General features: G+C 44.6%; 1 protein-coding gene across 3 annotated transcripts in view; it reads right to left on the reverse strand.

The window, feature by feature from the left end:
* Window positions 1-7,258: 7,258 nt before the first annotated feature.
* LOC132587061 (rho GTPase-activating protein 11A-like) overlaps window positions 7,259-22,326 on the reverse strand; it is a 32,327-nt gene continuing 17,259 nt past the window's right edge. Inside the window, exons 7-12 of one of the 3 annotated variants that reach the window (XM_060259257.1) lie at window positions 21,255-21,329; window positions 19,134-19,301; window positions 15,906-16,041; window positions 15,480-15,585; window positions 13,882-14,026; window positions 7,259-9,752 (exon numbers count right to left, since the gene is read on the reverse strand). In XM_060259257.1, the coding sequence (XP_060115240.1) occupies window positions 8,233-9,752; window positions 13,882-14,026; window positions 15,480-15,585; window positions 15,906-16,041; window positions 19,134-19,301; window positions 21,255-21,329 (2,150 nt within the window). In that variant the 3' untranslated portion in view covers window positions 7,259-8,232. The remainder of the gene's footprint in view (window positions 9,753-13,881; window positions 14,027-15,479; window positions 15,586-15,905; window positions 16,042-19,133; window positions 19,302-21,254; window positions 21,330-22,326) is intronic. The other 2 variants (XM_060259258.1, XM_060259260.1) reach the window with 2 other exon arrangements.

Below are 22,326 nucleotides of genomic sequence, written 5' to 3' on the forward strand. Positions count from 1 at the left end.
GATCAAGACGATAATCATATCCGTGTCACTTTGCACCAAGGCCCAAGGGTTAAGATGGGTTGAAGAGTTGATGGTAGCCTAGGATTTATTCCCCGTGGCACAGAGTGGTAAGCTGCAGTACTGCAGTCCAAGCTCTGCTCATGACCTGAGTTCGATCCTGGCGGAAGCTGGGTTCAGGTAGCCGGCTCCAGGTTGGCTCAGCCTTCCATCCTTCCGAGGTCGGTAAAATGAGTACCCAGCTTGCTGGGGGGAAAGTGTAGATGACTGGGGAAGGCAATGGCAAACCACCCCGTAAAAAGTCTGCCGTGAAAAAGATGTGATGTGACGTCACCTCAGAGTCAGAAACGACTGGTGCTTGCACAGGGGACCTTTACCTTTTTAAAATTTATTCCAGGAAATAACTTCAAAAGCTAATGCTGCCATCTACTGGCTGTATTGCTCACTGCAATTACTTGGGCTTTTCCGATAATTTTGTGACTAATCAGATTTTGCAAAGGAGAGACAGCAAAGTATTCCAGCCCCAGATCACCAAGGTGATTGAATGGGTGACAGCTGGGGACAGTGTCCCAAGCATGGGGATGTGTCATTTGGGGTGGCCCAAAGATTTTGGGTGGCCTTTTTGGGTGGCCTGGGGGCACCTTGCTTTGGAGCAGCTGGCATGAAAGTCGCTCTTTGGACCATGAATAGGCTTCCCAACCCTCCCGCCCTGGCGGGGGACCCCAGAATTTCCAGCCTCTTCCCCCGCTCCCCAAAAAACCGCCCCCGGCCCGCCTCCACCCGCCCCCCCCCCTCCGATTCCACTGCAGCTGCTCCTCTGAGATGGGCCCAGCCTGAGCCCATCTCGGAAGAGCAGCCACAGCGAGCAGAGAAGAGGCGGCAGCTGTGCAGCGGCGTCGCCCGCTCCGAGATGGGGTGGCTCGCCACACTCCCCAGCGCCGTTTCTCCCCCTCCCCCCTAGCTCTACTCCAGTGTCTCCTGGCTCCACCCCCAAAGTCCCCAGATATTTCTGGAATTGGACTTGGCAACCCTAACCAGGAACCAGCGCATGTCCCCTAAAAGGGCAGAGTGCCCTGAACATGGAGGTGTATGGCTTGTGGTAGTACAGAGGTGGGGGTACAGAGGGCAAGCAATCAAAATAGTTCCTTGTTCAACTCTCCTTTGGAATCCAGGCCTCTTGGTGGCACTCCACATAGAAGCTACTAGTGCCAGAACCACCATTTGGACCCAGGTACCACAGTATGTCTTCTTTCAGGGGACAGTGTCCCAAGTGTGGGGATGTGTCATTTAGGGTGGCCCAAGGATTGCTTTGGGGTACAGCCCGGCCCCAGTGTCTGCCTGTGTGAGTGTCCTGGGGGCACCTTGCTTTGGAGCAGCTGGCATGAGAACTGCTCTTTGGACCAGGACCCAGCCCATGTCCCCTAGAAGGGTACCGTCCCCTGAACATGGGGATGTATACCTGGGGGTCCAGACTTTATTTTGGGGTTCAGAGCTTTCAAACTCTCTCAAGTGTTTTTGGTTCAATTTATGGATGTCATGAATCAGGAACTGGAAACAGGGTTTCTCTTAAGTTCTCATTTATCCAGGCATAGCGGACTTTACTATTGGATTTAGCACAGTGGCTCCCAACCTTTTTGGCACCAGGGACCAGTTTCATGGAAGACAATTTTTCCACAGACTGGTAGGGGGGCAGCGCTGGAGGTTTTGCCGCCCTGCCCCGTCCCCCCATGGGGCTCTTTAAATGGGGGGGGGGAGACTGGGGGTGCTTTTGCTGCCTCCCTGCTAGGTGGCAGAAGGCCAACCTGCCTCCCCCTCCCCTTTAAAGACCCCCACCTGAGGCTGCACGGCCTCTTTTGTCTGCCCAGGTCCTGGGTGGGTGGGGGCGGTGTGGCACTTCTACCTTGCTCCACGGCCCGGTTGCTAGAAGGCCACAGACCAGAACCAGTCTGTGGCCCGGTGGATGGGGACCCCTGATTTAGCACATTAAGTTAGCACAGTCTTTAATTACCTTCCAGGCACTAAAGTTAATTCTCAATTTTAGCACAAAGCTAAGGGGTATTCTGGCATTTGATAGCCCTGGTTTAGCACTATCTCCCTTCCCTGCATCGTGTTCTTCCTGTTCATATTTAGGCTGGTACGCTTTCATAACACAGTTCTGTGCTGGTTGTCAAGTCGGCAGATTCTATAACAAGTTGTTGTTGAAACAAAATAACTGGTTTATTGATACTGGTGTTCTCGACTAGGTTGGTATTGAAAGACTAAAGATCATACAGTAGAATGCAATCATATAAGGTACACTTCAAAGGGATTCTTTAGGGAGGGGTACTATGCAGGGCACATTCACACATTGATGTTACCATTTCGTTCTCAGGCCCGCTTTGGCCTTGAGCGTCTCTGGCTCCAACCTCCCCCAGTGCCAGGCCTGAGAAGGCTCAGATAAAACGTTCACATATTCCCATTTCAAAGCAACACTACATAACAAGGGAAAGGAAGTTCAAGCTAGCAGCAACAGAATACAGCTTGGCTTTACCCAGGATGCTTTTCCCCTGAGCCAAAGTTAGGTACAGGCCTGGCCAGAGTTTTATACAGACTTGACACTGGCTCACTGGGTTTCAGCAAAGGAAAGCTCCTAAAAGGCCACTTGTTCTTTTGAGGTTCTTGCAAAGGCTTCCTAAATGATTGATACAAAATCATCAACGCCATGTGTTCCCACTTTAAATTCACAATGCAAAGCATTCACACAGTGTGGAACAAGTACTTTCCCACGACAACATGATCCTGGTCGCTCTCAGAAAGCACGGTTTCTCCTTGAGAGCCAGTTTGGTGTAGTGGGAGAACCAGGTTTGATTCCCCACTCCTCCACTTGCAGCTGTTGGAATGGCCTTGGGTCAGCCATAGCTATTGCAGGAGTTGTCCTTGAAAGGGCAGCTGCTGTGAGAGCCCTCTCCAGCCCCACCCACCTCACAGGGTGTCTGTTGTGGGGGAGGAAGAAAAAGGAGATTGTGAGCCCCTCTGAGACTCTGAGATTTGGAGTGGAGGGCAAGATATAAATCCAGTATCTTCTTCATCTTCTTCACTGGAAGGCACTTGGGGTGCAGGTAGCAGTTCCTTCATCTTCCAGGGATAGTCCTTATGGCACCTTTTTGGCACCAGGGACCAGTTTTGTGGAAGACAATTATTTTAGGGGCTGTGTGTGTGTGGTTTCGGGGTGATACAATTGTGCACTAGGAAGATTTACCACCTCTTCTTAGAAACTGAACTGGCTTTCCATTAGGGCAATTCTTCTATCTCTCCAAATCATTTGTTGTACCTTTCACACACACAGAAGCGGACAATCTCAGTTTAGATTTTACCTGATTTTCCATTTTTACACTTGGCATCAGGCAACATCACTTCCTTCTGTAGAAACATCACTTCTTTCTGTAGTTGCGTGCCATAGCTTAACAAAACAAGCAGTCTAGATCCTCAGAATGTATCTTTTGCACTGTATTTAATGCAGGGAGCAGCACAAGGAGATAGATTGCTTAGGTCAGTGGTCCCCAACCTTTTGGGCACCAGGGACCAGTTTTGTGGAAGACAATTATTCTAGGGGCCGTGTGTGTGTGTGGTTTCAGGATGATACAATTGTGCACTTTATTTCTATTACCGGTAGTTTAGCATGGTGGTTAAACGTGCAGACTCTTATCAGGGTTTGATTCCCCACTCCTCCACTTGCAGCTGCTGGAATGGCCTTGGGTCAACCATAGCTCTCACAGAGTTGTCCTTGAAAGGGCAGCTTCGCCGTGAGAATTCTCTCAGCCCCACCCACCTCACAGGGTGTCTGTTGTAGGAGAGGAAGGTAGAGGAGATTGTGAAACTCTGAAATCTGGAGTGGAGGGCAGGATATAAATCCAATGTCTTATTATTATCACGACTACTACATTGTAATATATAATGAAATAATTATGACTCATGGCTTGGTTGCTAACAGGCCACGGACTGGGACCAGTCCACGAACTGGGGGTTGGGGAACCCTGCCTTAGGTCGTAGAGTGCCAAACCCCAAAGGAAACTTTGTATTAAAAACTAGTGCATGAAGAAATGGATTGAATTAGGACAGGGGTGGCCAAACTGTGGTTCAGGGGCCACATGTAGCTCTTTCACACTTAATTGTGTAGCTCTTGAAGCCCCCACTGCCTTGTCAGCCAGCTCGAAAATCTCTTTCAATCACTTCCCCAAGCCAAGCCAGCCAGCCAGCATCTTGGAGAATACACTTAAAGTCAATATTGCTTTCTTTTTACCGCTCCTTCCCTCCCCCACCGAGTTGCCTTTCTTCTTCCAGCTCTCAAGCATCTGACAATTACCCTCTGTGGCTCTTATGTTAAGCAAGTTTGGCCACCTCTGGATTAGGACATCTTAATGCGTTTGGGATTTTTACATCGCAATGGTGTCTCATAACTGCACACGGTTTTACCACCTCAGAACCTCCCACTTAAATTTGGCTGCCTGTGCTCATTAGACCTTACAGCTACCTCCCCCACCCCAATTCTTACTTTACCTATTAATATCCCACATGGGGAGGGACGGTGGCTCAGTGGTAGAGCATCTGCTTGGGAAGCAGAAAGTCCCAGGTTCAATCCCTGGCATCTCCAGTTCAAAGGACCTAGCAGTAGGTGATGTGAAAGACCTCTGCCCGAGTCCCTGGAGAGCAGCTGCCAGTCTGAGTAGACAAGACCGACCCTGATGGACTACTCTAACACAGTGTACGTCAGCGTCATGTGTCCACGTGTCCCTGGCTTCCAGCTGCCGGGGCACATCATCTGCTTCTGATCCTCCATTTACCTGATCTCTGACTTGACTTGAAATTCTCTCCCCTGTCTAAACAGCCTTTCACCTTTGTTAGGGGAGGTACAGTGGCTCAGTGGTAGAGCATCTGCTTGGGAAGCAGAAGGTCCCAGGTTCAATCCCTGGCATCTCCAAAGAAGGGTCCAGGCAAATAGGTGTGAAAAACCTCAGCTTGAGACCCTGGAGAGCCGCTGCCAGTCTGAGAAGACAATACTGACTTTGATGGACCAAAGGTCTGATTCAGTAGAAGGCAGCTTCATATGTTCATATATGTTCATCATTCAGGCCTGTCAGCAAGCCATGGTTCTTGACAGGCTGTTTGAAGGATTCTCCTATTAGTTATGCATCCCAAGCTTAATGACGTTTCTAAATTGTGAAAATAAAAATCAGCTTGAATTAGGAAATTTACCAGCAAGTAGAGAACCTTACAAGAGTCCCGTGGCTGCACTGCTGCAGTCCTAAGCTCTGCTCACGACCTGAGGTCAATCCCGGCGAAAGCTGGGTTCAAGTAGCCAGCTCGGGGTTGACTCAGCCTTCCATCCTTCCAAGGTCAGTCAAATGAGTCCCCAGCTTGCTGGGGGGAAAGCGTAGATGACTGGGGAAGGCAATGGCAAACCACCCCGTAAAAAGTCTGCCGTGAAAACGTTGTGAAAGCAACATCACCCCAGAGTCGGAAGCGACTGGTGCTTGCACAGGGGACTGCCTTTACCTTTTTTCTTTTTTTTTTAAAGAGAACCTTAAGCAAGCACTCTCAAAGAGAAAAAAAGGGTGAACATACAATCCATTCGTGTCCCGCAAAAGCTAGGACCATTGCAGGGCTAATGCTAAGGGTCGGTCACCAAGATTCCAGACCTTGTGCACATCAGAAGTGGGGGACAGAACTGGCATGCTGTGGGCAGGCGCTTGCTCTGAGAACTTTAGTCTCATGCATTTACACATTGGCATAAACCACTGGGAAAGCTGGCTTTGCCATTAGCACTCCTGTTTCTTGCAACTGCCTGAAGCTTTTCTCCATCTGAACTATAAAGTTTTTCTAGTGACAGAATAGAATTTCCTCTCCAAAAAAGATTGTTCACATCCTTGAATGCAAGTCACATAACTTAAAGAATGGAAACTGTGACATACATTTAAGTGACATTATCAGCATTAGCTAAATTAGATACACGCACAAAAACCTACATTAATACAGGAGTATCAAGTGTTCATCCTGCAGGACAATCAGGCTCCCAGAGAGCTTCTGTCATGTTTCCTTCCCCTGTTTGTTTCTGCATCTCAGCTTGCTTTTCAGGCTTGCTCAATCGCACAGGAGCTATAAAGCAAAGCCTGTATTTTCTCAATTGGCTGAGGCTCCTCCCTTGGGGAAGGAGAGCTTGTTTAGCCAGGCTCAGTTGCGCAGCAGAGCTACTTAGCCAAGCCTCTCTTCCTTCTGTTAGCTGAGGCTCCTTCCCCTCTTCATCTCCTGGGGGGGGGGAAGGGAGGGAAGCTTCCCTTGATTGCACAGGAGAGATATAAAGCACATTTAAGGCCAACCAAGTTTTATTCAAGGTCTGAGCATTTTGCTTTGCTACAGAGAGTGTTTTGTTGGCTCATTATGTCAGTACTCTCCAGGGTGCAACTGGGTTTCCCTCCCCCTTTTCACTGTATTCATGCCTTCATGATCCAGACTTTCTCAGTAGGAAAGCAATGTGAACTACTTAGATGAGGAATAACAACAAGCCAGTGAGGTAGATTAAGCTGAGTGTGTGTCCAGACCAAGTCCATCCATCATATTTCCTTTGTAGACTGGGGATTTTTAGCCTAGGCTTTCCAGATATGAAGGTTGATAGTGACAACTAAACATTGCTGTCTTTCTATTTGTGCACTGCCTTGTAGGAATTGTAGTTATTTCTCTGGGGAAGACTGTAGTTTTGTAGACAAACACATAGCCCTCAGTCTTTGTCATGGTGCCTTAACATATTCTTGACCAGCACATGAAGCTACTTATGTACAGAATGCTCAGACATTTCATGTTTGCCTCTGGGTTTCAGGCTCAAAGCACTGGCCATGAGATTCCTGTAATGAATGTCAATTAATGAAAAGCAGATTTGCAGCTTACATATCCGTACCTGAACAACATAAGATTGCTACAGAACAGACATTGTCTCCAGTTTTTAATGCAGTAATTCAGAGCAAGAGGTATCAGTTACCAGAGATTGTTAAATTAACAAAATATTACAAGGGTACTAACATTTTAAGCATGTTTTTAAGTTTTGTTTTGTTTTTAAATCTTTAATTGTATTTGTCTGTGTCCTTTAATCTCTGCTCCCTGGCCTTACATTTTGTGACACCCGTGCCCCAGCCCGACAAGGTCTCATTTATGTCAGATCCGTCCCTTATAACAAATGAGTTCAACACCCTACATTACTCACTACAAAAGTAACCATCTACACAGGTAGAGAAACAGTTAAAAGATTTTTTATTTCAGAGAAAGTGAGTGTTTAGCACTCCTACTGCAATCCGAGTAAACAAAGAAAGCTAAAAAAAAAATCAGTTTCAAATTTAAATAATTTTTACACAGGACTACAAGTAACAGATGAGCGTTTTCCTGAAAAAGACCGGACCACTATAAGTATCCCTTTGTGCAAATGAACAGTATGGCTTTTTAAAGTTTATTTCTGTGACATAATCAGCATATTTTATTATTCTACAATTGGCTGTATTTCTCAAAAATATATATATATTGACTTGCAAGTTATTCCAGCCCATCTTCTCAATTACACAATATAGAAAAGCATGTACTTCCACCAGCAAATTCTAGCAGTCCCAGTGTACACAAAATTAAGATAGCTGCCCGCCTAGAAAAACGTCTAACTGCTTCTAACATTTTACGGGGTGGCCAATCGCTTTAGTCAACAAAAAGTCACGTTCTTTTGTACTTTGCTGCTGCCCAAAAGTACTGGAGTACAAGTGCTGCTTCGTATATGCTTGAATGTTGCAGAAGCTGGCTATATTGCAAAATTCAGAGCTCGAAAAAAGGCTTCCCAAACATAAGGGCTATACTCTGCTAAAAAAGGCTACAAAATTTAACGATCTGTTCTTTTATTACAGTAGCCAGCAGCGCTAGCAGATATTTTCCTATAAATATCAATCAAAAAACAAAATTAAAACTGAACCTATCAGAAGCCACAAGGATAACACTAGCCTTTATATGAACAGAATTTATTAGTTTAAACTTCAGTCGCAACTAATATTTGCAGCACAATCAAGAGGCAGGTATATTTAAGGAAAACTAAACCATTCTTTAATTTTTTTCCCTGAAAACAGACTGAAGTAACCATTTAACAGATTTTGGCTGCAATCCTAGACGTGTGTCCAAGGGCTCACCAAAATAAAAGGAGATCTACACAAACCAGATATGGATTGACAGTAAAATCTATAAATCAAAAGGCTTAATGACTGGAAGAAGCTGAGTTGTGGACATGGGGTTCTTTGGAGACCCTCTATAGCGGAGCTTTTTTCCTGCCAACATCTTTCTAGAAACACATTTATCAGGCGTAGCGACAGAAACATCCATATCTGTGCTCACTTTTGCAACCGCTTTTGGTGCTTCGTGATTTGTGAGGTCCTCAAGGACATTTTTGGATTGGTTATTAATAACCCGTTTCTCTTTGCAGGGTTTTCTGAGCTTTTCAGCTTGCTCTATCGGATGTGTCACTTGTGGGCAGGATATGGAAGACAAAGCAAGCCGATCACATGTACATATTTGCTTATTCGTTGTTTCAGAAGGCAGCGAAATTGTAGATGTACTGGAGGTAATCTCTGTGCAGGAAAATAGTGCAGTTTCAAAACTCACCGATTTCACAAGAGGATAGCCCTCACCAGATTTCATTAATTTGCAAGCGACGGCCTGTTTATTGGCCTCTAAAAGCGAGTTCATTCTCCTTACAGACTGACGGACAGGAGTGCGCTGAAAGTTCAGAGGGGGTTTGGTTTTGGTTGCAGAGCAGGGCTCGTTCAGCGACAGTTTGTTGAACCAGTGTATATGGTCAGCAACCTTACCTGAAGGTGAAAGTTTAGATTTTTCACAAGTATGCATACGTAAGGGCTGTTTGCCGTTCCTGTCTTCATCTTCTGACGACTGCCAGACAGGCGCTTCTCCTTTTTTCCCCAGGAGTTCCTTAGTCTTTTTCTCTGAATTGCAGGGTTTCAATGTGCTATCTTCAACTGTACCTTCTGGGATGAATCGCCAATCTGATTCCAAAATATCTTTTTGCAGGGTATGTACTTTATTCAACCGGTCGCCTGCAGAGACCAGCTCAGTTTGATGTTCCTCTTTTACTGACACGCTGCTCTTGCTTGACTCATGGACTGGATGATCAGGCGACTTAGTATTTTTGAAGAAGGGTCCCTCTGCAGAGTTCATTTCACCCGTGCCTGACAGGGGTTTATCAGTGGCGCTACATGTATTAGAAGAGCTAGCAAACTGACTCTCCTTTTCCACCTTTGCCGTTTCTTGAGCTTTTAAGCACCGTCTCTCCCCACTTTCTGAAATGCATCCAGCTTCTTGTGTTAAATTTAGTTTTGAAGGTTCTGTTTCACATAAGTTGTGGAGGTTACTTCCAGATTCAGAAAACGCTCGCTTAATTTTTAATAAAGTGTCTGTAGTCATATTATTTTCTTCCTCACAGAAGGACATTTGTTTATTATTGTCCGGTTCCATACTTCCTTCAGGGGGCCTGGGTACAGTACCGAGGGCCAAACATTTTCTAACAGTCAAAACGGGCTCTGAAGTACCGCTTTCTTCATCGAGACATGTCTTTAAAGTATCATCGCTGTGAGTGGTTTCCTGAGGTTTGGTGGTACAAGGGCCGGTCCAGGACACTCGATAGCTTGCTTCATCATGGCGATTCGGAACCAGTAAGTTCTCCTCTGACTTGCTGATGTTTTTGGAACCTAAAAAAAATGCAATACTGCTTTAACAATTACAACCAGTTATGATCTTACACACATTAAAACAAATGGCAACGCTACGATGCCATACGAGGGCAGTGCAATTGGGCAGTCTCTAAGTCAAATGCAGAAAGCGGAAGTGCTTCCAGGAGAGGGCTCGCTCCCATGAGGACAGGCAACCGGAGCAGCTGTGTGGCGATCCACCTCTGCTGTAATAGAAATTTTATTTACTATCTTCGGTTCATCTAACATGTGACCAACTGAGCTGCTATTTATAATATTGTAACAACCTGTCAAATGGTTCACATGGTTCTGGTTTTAAACTGTTGTTTTTATACTGTTTTTAGAATGTTGTGATCCGCCCTGAGCCCTTCCCTGGGAAAGGGCAGACTATCAATTCCGATAGATAGATAGATAGATAGATAGATAGATAGATAGATAGATAGATAGATAGATAGATAGATAGATAGATAGATAGATAGATAGATAGATAGATAGCAGCTCCGGCCCCACTAAAATGCAAATGTCCTTAATGCATTAAGAGCAGTTACGGCTGCTGCGGAACAGTCAGATACGATTTGAAATAGAGGGGTGATGGCAGACTGCCTCATTCAGCTTTCTCAACAGGACCTCTTGTGTTTGTTGTCTACACCAGGGGTGGCCAAACTGTGGCTCGGGAACCATATGTGGCTCTTTCACACATACTGTGTGGCTCTTGACGCTCCCACCACCCTGCTGGCTGGCTCGGAAAATATATGTAAAGTTAAAGTTGCTTTCTTTCCACCTCTCCCTCTCCTCCCCCCCATTTGCCTTCCTCCCTCCCTTCTGGCTCTCAAACATCTGATATTTATTCTATGTGGTTCTTACTTTAAGTAAGTTTGGCCACCCCTTGTCTACACCCAGACTTGGGACAACAACGTGCTGCTGCACTGGCCAACCGCGAGGTGTGGTAGGACAGAGCTGGCTACTCTGCATTCAATCAGACTGTGTATTTGCATAGCCTGGAGCCACTCCAGCTTCTCGCTTGTCATTTTGTTCTGAGGCTCAAGGGCGGAAAAGAAGCCATGAGCTGCCACCTGAACAGCGGACCACCACAGCCGCCCATCTTAGGATCAGACAGCAAAGAGCCCTGGCAGAGCAGCCAAACAGTGCAGAGCTGGTGGGAAACAGGCTGTGGGAAGAGAAGCAGGGGACAGAAACTCACACAAGAAGAAGAAGAAGATACTGGATTTATATCCCGCCCTCCACTCCGAAGAGTCTCAGAGCGGCTCACAATCTCCTTTATCTCCTTCCCCCACGACAGACACCCTGTGAGGTAGATGAAGATATTGGATTTATATCCCTCCCTCCACTCCGAAGAGTCTCAGAGGGGCTCACAATCTCCTTTCCCTTCCTCCCCCACAACAGACACCCTGTGAGGTAGATGAAGATATTGGATTTATATCCCGCCCTCCACTCCGAAGAGCCTCAGAGCGGCTCACAATCTCCTTTACCTTCCTCCCCCACAACAGACACCCTGTGAGGTAGATGAAGATATTGGATTTATATCCCGCCCTCCACTCCAAAGAGTCTCAGAGCGGCTCACAATCTCCTTTATCTCCTTCCCCCACGACAGACACCCTGTGAGGTAGATGAAGATATTGGATTTATATCCTGCCCTCCACTCCGAAGAGTCTCAGAGAGGCTCACAATCTCCTTTCCCTTCCTCCCCCACAACAGACACCCTGTGAGGTAGATGAAGATACTGGATTTCTATCCTGCCCTCCACTCCGAAGAGTCTCAGAGCGGCTCACAATCTCCTTTCCCTTCCTCCCCCACAACAGACACCCTGTGAGGTAGATGAAGATATTGGATTTATATCCCTCCCTCCACTCCGAAGAGTCTCAGAGCGGCTCACAATCTCCTTTCCCTTCCTCCCCCACAACAGACACCCTGTGAGGTAGATGAAGATATTGGATTTATATCCCTCCCTCCACTCCGAAGAGCCTCAGAGCGGCTCACAATCTCCTTTCCCTTCCTCCCCCACAACAGACACCCTGTGAGGTAGATGAAGATATTGGATTTATATCCCGCCCTCCACTCCAAAGAGTCTCAGAGCGGCTCACAATCTCCTTTATCTCCTTCCCCCACGACAGACACCCTGTGAGGTAGATGAAGATATTGGATTTATATCCTGCCCTCCACTCCGAAGAGTCTCAGAGAGGCTCACAATCTCCTTTCCCTTCCTCCCCCACAACAGACACCCTGTGAGGTAGATGAAGATACTGGATTTCTATCCTGCCCTCCACTCCGAAGAGTCTCAGAGCGGCTCACAATCTCCTTTCCCTTCCTCCCCCACAACAGACACCCTGTGAGGTAGATGAAGATATTGGATTTATATCCCTCCCTCCACTCCGAAGAGTCTCAGAGCGGCTCACAATCTCCTTTACCTTCCTCCCCCACAACAGACACCCTGTGAGGTAGATGAAGATATTGGATTTATATCCCGCCCTCCACTCCGAAGAGTCTCAGAGGGGCTCACAATCTCCTTTCCCTTCCTCCCCCACAACAGACACCCTGTGAGGTAGGTGAAGATATTGGATTTATATCCCGCCCTCCACTCCAAAGAGTCTCAGAGCGGCTCACAATCTCCTTTCCCTTCCTCCCCCACAACAGACACCCTGTGAGGTAGATGAAGATACTGGATTTATATCCTGCCCTCCACTCCAAAGAGTCTCAGAGCGGCTCACAATCTCCTTTACCTTCCTCCCCCACAACAGACACCCTGTGAGGTAGATGAAGATACTGGATTTATATCCTGCCCTCCACTCCAAAGAGTCTCAGAGCGGCTCACAATCTCCTTTACCTTCCTCCCCCACAACAGACACCCTGTGAGGTAGATGAAGATATTGGATTTATATCCCGCCCTCCACTCCGAAGAGTCTCAGAGCGGCTCACAATCTCCTTTCCCTTCCTCCTCCACAACAGACACCCTGTGAGGTGGGTGGGGCTGAGAGGACTCTCCCAGCAGCTGCCCTTTCAAGGACAACCTCTGCCAGAGCTATGGCTGACCCAAGGCCATGCCAGCAGCTGCGAGTGGAGGAGTGGGGAATCAAACCCGGTTCTCCCAGATAAGAGTCCGCACACTTCACCACTACACCAAACTGGCTCTCCAAGTGAAACAGAATATGGAATTTCCTCCAAAATTAATAGCAAGGCAAAATATTCAGCCTTCACGATGAACTCATTCCTAGGCACCTGGATCAAACACCATGCATTAGTACTAGAAACATATAAAATACTTTAAAGTTCTGAACAACAGGCCTTGTGTTCACATTTTTATGAAAGGCCTATTTGTAAGGAAAAGTCAGACATCTCAAGCCAAATTGGTCTGATGGATAATGTTTCTATAGCAGCTGCCCTGACCTGGGTGGTCCAGGCTAGACCAACCTCATTAGATCTCAGGGGCGTGGCGCAGAGGCAGGCAATGGCAACCCACCTCTGAAATGTCACTTGCCTTAAAAACAAGTCTAGCTCGCCACCTAGTGGTAGATACGGCTAAAAAAAAAAGAACTTCTGGCTACCAGACAGTCTTAGAATCTCCTAGCTATACTACACATACTGGAAAAAAAAAAAGGTAAAGGCAGTCCCCTGTGTAAGCACCAGTCGTTTCTGACTGGGGTGATGTCGCATCATGGCAGACTTTTTTACGGGGTGGTTTGCCATTGCCTTCCCCAGTCATCTACACTTTCCCCCCAGCAAGCTGCAGACTCGTTTTACCGACCTCAGAAAGATGGAAGGCTGAGTTAACCTTGAGCCGGTTACCTGAACCCAGCTTCCACTGGGATCGAACTCAGGTCGTGAGCAGAGAGCTTGGACTGCAATACTGTAGCTTTACCATTCTGTGCCACAGGACTCTTGTACTACACATGCTGCCATAGGTTAATAATTATTATTATATAGGGGATCTACCGTTTTCTCCCTTCAAGGAGAATTATAGGGGATATATAATTATTATTATATAGGGGATCTACCATTTTCTCCCTTTTTGCCTCCTGAAAGATATTTTATCTTCTTGATTTTCTAGCTTTTTTCCTACCATGAATGAATCACAGTAAGCAGTGTGACATTTTTAGCAACAAGACATGCTTACCTTTCTTTGTTATACAATCACCGGTGCATGGACTTAATAAGGCAACTGCCTTCAGAAAATCTGTTCCACTTTCCGTGTCTTGTTGATTTGCAAGTCGACGACCAATATTTTCAGATCTGTTGACTGGGTGCTCCACTGCAGCATTCTTTTTAGATTTAAAAAAAAAAAAACGTTAATTCCATGTTGATTCTCCAAACGTATTTACAGTTCTGTGCTCCCACAGAAGAACGAAGAGATGCAGCCACAGCAAAAATGGATGCTAAGAGTATCACAGGAGACTTATCACTTTTGATCCTGTCTCCAAGAGGATGCTGGGAACCATGAAGCAATTCGTTCGTTTGTTCAATTTTAATGCGGTCAACGACCAGCACAAATCCGGAAAAAATTAACAAAAGCCAAAAAGCAAGGCTAAAATACTTACAACATATTCGAACATCGCATCAGATAACAGTGGGAAGTTATATAAAATCGCACTTAAATCTGGCTTCAGGACGTAATATATCATTGTGGACTTTGCATGCAACTGAAAAGACCCTCGCACAAGGACCTGTACTCTATGGGCTCACTCCTATAAGAAACCTCCTATTGATCTCCAAATTAGAAAGACTGAAATGGCCCTGAAATCTACTTATGGGACTAATTAATTTTGCCCGTATCTCCTGGTAAAACTGGCATGAAAGGGGAACATGTCCAACGCTTTCGATGGCCCCTGCTCCACAAGGGCAGACCCTCTCATTCTTAGGGATCTTTCTATATCCCCTCTAAAACTACAGAGGGGAGTGCACGCCATCCAGCTAGGGAAAAGGCTCTGCGATGAACGGGGGATTCCAGGGATGAGAGATTCTGTTAGCAGCAGGCCCTTGAGTCACAGGCCTGTTGGATTAGTGGGCTATGATTAGGGAGGAGAAACAGTCGATGGGGCGAGGGACAGAGACTGAAGTAGTGATGTGAGGCTGTAGGAAGGGAGGGAGGAATGAAGACAGCTATGGAGAACTGAAAAGCAATAATCGTATTGTTATGACATCTGGTCCTGCTGAACTATTCTGTTGGATTGTATATTGAAATTGGTTTTACTGTTATGCTGATTTATTGTTATGTTGATTTTATTGTGATTTTATTATTCATGTTGTGCTCTGCTCTGAGCCCCTATGGGGAACGGGCGGGATATAAATAAACAGATAATAATAATAATGATAATAACAAAAAGAAGAAGAAGAAATTATTGCATCCCCCCTTGCATTTCTACTTGAACAAGATCTTGCATCCTTCCTCAGCTAAAACAAAAAGGTGTGAGCTGGAGGCTAAAAATCCGTGAGCTAGCTCATTCTAACTCAGCTTAGAGGGAACACTGCTCACAGCTCTTCAGAAGACGTTGCCTGGAAAAGGACTACAAATTAAATATGATCACCAAAGGACAAGAGAGCCAGACCTATTTGTTCTCTCATTACTCCTAACCAAGCCACTAAATATTTACCCACACACAGTATATAATTTTAACAGCAACTTTTTTGTTAAAATTCACAAATGAGCCTAAAAAGATTACCATCACAGAATAGGCCCGTATTATGGGACGAAATGAATAAAAGTGCATTTAGTACCTCTCTGCTGCTCTTTCCCAAACTGAACTTTAATCGCAATGACCTGCGCACAATTTCTTTCCGGCTAATCTTAGGAGAAAAGCAACCCGTTTTTCCAGACTCAACCCTGAAAGCGAGAAAAGAAAGTAGTAACTTTATACATTGCATATTCCTGACACTGAAGTCAAGCTGTTTAAATACCAAGAAAAATTCCAGGATAAACAGGGTGTTTAGAATATTTTCAAACATAAAAAATGAGACCTGATATAGAAGACTATATCAAGTTCTTAAAACAAAAGTGATTTTTTTAAAAAAAAATCTTACAACCTACAGATACAAGGAGTGATCTGGGAACCCCCCCCCCAAAAAAAAAAAAAAAAATTCCCAGCTTCAGCTTCCAGAGACGTAAAGTTGCAGAACCTGAGGGCGGCGTTTTGGCAAAATTACCTGTGAACTTTTTTGCTGGCAATCCTTTTGCTTCTTCGACTTCCTATACTTGGCAAGTGTCTCTCACTAGTGGCTGAGGTAGACAGTGAACTCTGAGATGCCTCAAGAGAAATGCAAGGACTTGCTTCAAACTGAGCTGAAGAACATAAAAATTACAATATATATATATATACAGGCAGTTATTGCAAAGTAATTTCCCTTTTAAAAACCAGCATCTGAATTTGCGTCGGCAAAGACGTTAGAGCTTTCAAATAGATTTTTTCAATATTTTATTACTCCAAACTACATATTTCCAGCAGACAAAAATACTCTTGACGCAGTACATGTACCCACCCTCATATACTCTCTGTAAATGATTAAAAATACAGATAAGTGCATTTGGTTAGTTTATTTTTCTATGCATATATTTTGATTTAGTCACAGAAGTAAATTAGCTGCCTATCTGTTTCTAAGCACAATTTAAAGTGCTGCTTCTTTCCTTTAGAACCCACAGTAGTTTGGGGGCCAGGGTACTTGAAGGACCACCTCCTCTAATACTGCCCAACCCACCAAACATCATCTTACATGCCCTGCTCTGGGACCCCACTTTCAGAGGCAGAGTGGGTGGTGACCCAAAACAGGGCCTTTTCAGGAGTGGTGCCTCACCTGTGCAATGCCCTTCCCCTTGAGGCTTTTTATTAAAAAGTTGATCTTTTAAAATCATTTCTCGGTGCTTTTAGCACTGCTTTTGTCACTAGTGGCTGAGGTAGGCAGTGAACGCCGAGATGCAAGGACTTGCTTCAAAATGAGCTGAAGAACATAAACAATTACTATATATATATAGGCAGTTATTGCTTTTAGCACTGAGAACTACTAATTTTAAGTTACGCAATGTTTTGAGCTGATTTTTAAAAAATAGTTTGTTATTGCAGACTATTCTTATTGATGTGTTGGTTATTTTAATAATTTATTATTGTTAACTACTTTTATTGATTTAGTACGTTGTCTTTGATAAGCTGCCTAGAACATATACAGCAGAGAGAGGCACATATGAACATATATATGAACATATGAAGCTACCTTATACTGAATCAGACCCTGGGTCCATCAAAGTCAGTCTTGTCTACTCAGACTGGCAGCGGCTCTCCAGGGTCTCAAGCTGAGGTTTTTCATGCCTACTTGACTGGGCCCTTTTGCATTGGAGATGCTGGGGATTGAACCTGGGACCTTCTGCTTACATATGAACATATGAAGCTGCCTTCTACTGAATCAGACCCTCCTCGGTCCATCAAAGTCAGCCTTGTCTACTCAGACTGGCAGCAGCTCTCCAGGGTCTCAAGCTGAGGTTTTTCATACCCACTTGCCTGGACCCTGTTTAGTTGGAGATGCCGGGGATTGAACTTGGAACCTTGCTCTACCACTGAGCCACCATCCCTCCAGTACAGAATTTTTAATAAAACAAATTGACACACATTTTTATAGTTGCATAAGCTTAGGGAAGCAACAGTAGCCAATGAAAATAATTGACGCACCACAGGGTTATATAAAGTACAACCTTTTGCTCAAATCAACTGCTTTTTTTTTTAAGCAAGGGCTAATTTCATCTTAATGGCGGGCTATATTTTACTGTGCTGACTTTTCTGCAGGAATGAGACTAAATTCATCCTGAAGTACTCTCAGTGGTGCCCCATGAAGTCCAAAAGGTACACGTGAAAGTAAACAATGATTCCACAGTGTAATGACTACAGAGACTAAGCCATGAACCGGCATGTTGGCTTTATCATAAAATCGCTAGGTGGTCTCATGAAAGCTAATCTCTTTCAGCCATCCACTACCAATTGCAATACAGGAAACCTGGTAGGGGATAGCTCAATGGAAATGTCAACCCAGTGAGTAGCTGCTATGAAAAAGGCCAATTCCATGCTGCCATTACTAGAACAGCAACCGAGAATAAACCTGCCACTTTTTATAAATCTATGGTAAGACCACACTTGGAATATTGCATACAACTCTGGTCCCCACACTCAAAAAAATATAATTGTTGAGCTTGAAAAGATGAAGAAAAGAGCAGCCAAAATCACATGGGGCTAGAATCGGTTAATCGCTTTAGTCAAGAAAAAAATAACACGTATGATAGAAGTTAATAAAATTATGCATTGTGTGAAGAGAGAATTTTTTTTTCTCTACCATAATACTAGGAGCTGGGGGTCATCCACTGGAGCCAAAGAGCAGGAGATTCAGGACAGCAAAAATAACTATTTCTTCACACGGTGCATAGTTAATTTGTGGAACCTGCTGCCACAGGATATGGTCATGACCACTAGCTTGAAAAGCTTTAAAAGGGGAGTGGACAAACTCATGGACTATTAATCTGGGCTTTTGGGGCATGAACTCATTTGCATATTAGGCCACACCCCCTGACATCACCATTGTTTCACACAGGGCTTTTTTGCTAAAAAGCCCAGCAAGAACTCATTTGCGTATTAGGCCACACCTCCTGACACCGAGGCAGCCAGAACTGTGTTCCTGTGCATTCCTGCTCAAAAAAAGCCCTGCTACTAATCATGATGGATATCTACTCCCCCCAGTACCAGAGGTAGTATGCCTCTTTTAATCTGTTGCTGAGGACCACAGGTAGGTTGAGGTTGTTGCAATCTACCTAGCGGTAGTTGGTTGGCCACTGTGTGAATAAGCAGGGTGGACTAGATGGGCCTTTGTTTGATCCAGCAGGGCTCTTATGTTCTTAATAGTGAACTTATAGAGCCATTGGCAGAATCAAGGAACAAGGCTTTTTCTGAGTTGCAGCTCTCTCAGATTGAAGACAGCGGTTATTGTGCTGAAGTTTACAGACTGGAGAATGCTCCATCCTATCAAAATATCCTGATGCCTTACAGTTAAAAAAAACAACAACCAATACTTCTGGGAGAAGGCAAGGTGGAACCTTCCAGATGCAGAATTTTTAAATGGGGGGGGGGGGGGCGGGTGTAGTCAAACAGTCCTAACCCAACTAGCCCTGAACAGTGCGGTCCGATTAAAAAAACTTTGCCATGGTTTTCATAAGAAGTATTTCTTGAAAGTGTTACACTAATGCTAAGTCGTATCATTATTGAAGGAGCCAAAGTTGGTCAACTTCACATGGGGTTTGCATGCAGTAACTCCACATTTTTTTTTGTTAGGCCAACCAAATGAAACGTGAATGAGCAGAAACCTGAGTTAAACCAGAAAAAAATTATTTGCATATCACTCTACCTGATGCAGGTGTTGAGCTAATGCTAAAAAGGCTGCTTGGTAGCAATTCAAGAGCCAAGTTATGCCTGAGAGATCGCCTTTTCTTGCTAGAGAAACCTTGACAGGAATCGGCGGGGCATTTACGCTTTACACTTGGCGTAACAATCATTGGGGTCACTGATGAAAATACTGTAAAGAAAGTAACAGCTGTCAAAGCCTTCAAATGGTAAAACTATGACAGTTACACAGTTGAAACAGTCTTCTATTTGCAGCAGTAGTTAAAGCAGATCTGGCACTCATTGTTCTCGTATGTGAAAACCAGATATGTGAGAGAGGTTAAGTAGCAGAGATTTTATAGTTGCCTGCAGTTAGCGATTATCCGTGAGAAAGATGAAGAAAATCAATTGTTAGAAATGCAAACTGCTTTGTGAAATCTATCTTCTCAAAAGGAAGTGAAACAACTCGCTGGTCATTAAGAGGATGACAGAGGATGCTGCTGACAGAGGATGGCCGAACGGAGGATCCAACAAAATGACTCTTTAATGATTCTTGCCATCATTTAAATATGTAAATGGATAAATAGCGCCCGGAACATCTCTGATGCTGTTAAGTTATAGATTATATATGTTGGATTAGTTTTAAGATGTATTAACTATGTATAATTTTAATGTTTTATAATTTTAATGCTGTTTTAATCATTGTATTTATGTAATGCCTTATTGAATCTTGTTAGCCGCCCTGAGCCTGCCCAGGCGGGGAGGGCGGGATACAAATAAAATTTAATAATAATAATAATAATAAAGAGATTATTTTGAATAGCCATCGGAATTAAATACCTAAAGGCTCACCCCCCTGTGACAATGGACAGGGGAGAATCAAATCTGAATTCCTTTATCAAAGCCCACTCCAAACCTCAGACTTTCAATTTAACTTTGGTTGGTATAGATCAGTCACAGGGGCTTGGAACCTTTTGCCGGAAACAGACAACTCTTTCTGTATACAGAAAGGTCCGAGTCTGGCGTATTTCTGCAACTACTGTAATAAGTACTTTGAATTACATGGAGCTAAAGCCCTGTGGCGCAGAGTGGTAAAGCTGCAGTACTGCAGTCTGAACTCTCTGCTCACAACTTGAGTTCGATCCCGGCAGAAGATGGGTTCAGATAGCCGGATCCAGGTTGGCTCAGCCTTCCATCCTTCCAAGGTTGGTCAAATGAGTCCCCAGCTTGCTGGGGGGAAAGTGTAGATGACTGGGGAAGGCAATGACAAACCACCCCGTAAAAAGTCTGCCGTGAAAATGCTGTGATGCGACCTAGGGTTTGGAAGCAACTGGTGCTTGTACAGGGGACTACCTTTACCTTTAAATCCTAGGAATCCATTTTGCAGAACATTCTGTGTCTGCAGAAAGAACTGTTATTAGTAGAATGGGATCTAACCTATGGTATCTGGGATTGCCTCCACTTACTATATTTTGGTATATACCACTATATTAGCAAATTATTTGGCTATATACACTGTCTCACTATCAACACAGGTCTCCTGCTGCATGGGAAAATATCTGAACATTTATTGTGTTCTCTAGATCTCCTTCTTCAGTACCATTTTTCAAATAGAAAAAAAAAACTTAACCTCTGCCAATAGATAACTAAACATATACTTTTGGCAACAAAGGAAAGAGTTTTGCAAGCTTATTTGAGAGAAGAACAATGTTTTCAAAGATGCGTATACTCGAGCACATTAGTAGTTGCACCCACACTTTAGTATGCAGCAAGCAAATGCAGCCCACAGACTTGCTTGTAGAGAAATGTGCCAGTCACTCACTGTCTTGTTAGACCAGGGGTGGCCAAACTTGCTTAACACAAGAGTCATATAAAATAAATGTCAGATTTTGAGAGCTGTAAGACATGAACATAATTTGTTTGAGGGAGGGAGGGGAGGAAAGGAGGAAGGCAGGCAAATAGATGGGGAGAGGAGGGGGAAAGAAAGCATCTTTAACTTTAAATGCATCCTCCAAGCCACTGGCTGGCTTGGAGATGTGATTGAGAGACAAATGCCTTCTCCAAGTCAGCTGCTGAGCCACAGTTTGGCCACCCCTGTGTTAGACTATAACGCATTAAGGGCTTCATGCAAATACGCTATACATACCACTGCCATCTCTTTGAGGTGTGGTACAGGGTGTTCTATTAGATTTAAGTTTATTCAGAGCCCCACTAACAATATCTGAAATTGAAGACACACCACGGAATCAAGCTTTCAAAACAGCAAATGAACACCATGATTTCTTTCTTAGCAGAGAGTCAGTTTCAACGGGTTAGTCCCAAGGGTTGGTTTACAGACTTCTGTCCCTCCTCCTGCAGTCCATTGAGCTCCTTGTCCAGGAGACCCTCAAGAACAGGACAAGAGACAAAATCATCCCTGTCTTCTGCTGATGAAAACTGACCTTAGATCCAACCCGATATCTCTAATTAACAAAAAAGTCAATTAAAGCATTGCTGATTAGAACAACCCTAGGAAAATTTTGGTACAAAGTTCCAGCTTTTACTTTTGTTTCCCACAAAACATGCAAGTATTATACAAGCACATCTGTGTCAATCCAAGGTCCCATCTTCTGCTTCAGCATATAATAAGGGACATGACAGTATCTAGTACTTTACTAGAACTTAGCCATTTCAAATATTCAGTTGAGACATACGGATCATGGCAATGGCTGTGCTTAGGCCATGCTGTGCCCTGTTGTTGATTCCTCTAGCAGTGGAAAACTCAGTACAGTTTTATTCCTTAAGAACATAAGAGAGGCCATGTTGGATCAGGCCAATGGCCCATCCAATCCAACACTCTGTGTCACACAGTGGCCAAAAAACCCAAGTGCCATCAGGAGGTCCACCAGTGGGGCTTGAAGCCCTCCCACTGTGCCCCCCCGCCCAAGCACCAAGAATACAGAGCATCACTGCCCCAGACAGAGAGTTCCAACAATAACCTGTGGCTAATAGCTACTGATGGACCTCTGCTCCAGATGTTTATCCAATCCCCTCTTGAAGCTGTCTATATTTGTAGCCGTCACCACCTCCTGTGGCAATGAATTCCATGTGTTAATCACCCTTTGGGTGAAGAAGTACTTCCTTTTATCCACTCTAACCCGACTGCTCAGCAATTTCATTGAATGCCCACGAGTTCTTGTATTGTGGGAAAGGGAGAAAAGTACCTTCTACCATCCCTA

The sequence above is a fragment of the Heteronotia binoei genome, chromosome 18 (genome assembly GCF_032191835.1).
Source record: "Heteronotia binoei isolate CCM8104 ecotype False Entrance Well chromosome 18, APGP_CSIRO_Hbin_v1, whole genome shotgun sequence".
In the NCBI taxonomy this organism is placed as follows: Eukaryota; Metazoa; Chordata; class Lepidosauria; order Squamata; family Gekkonidae; genus Heteronotia; species Heteronotia binoei.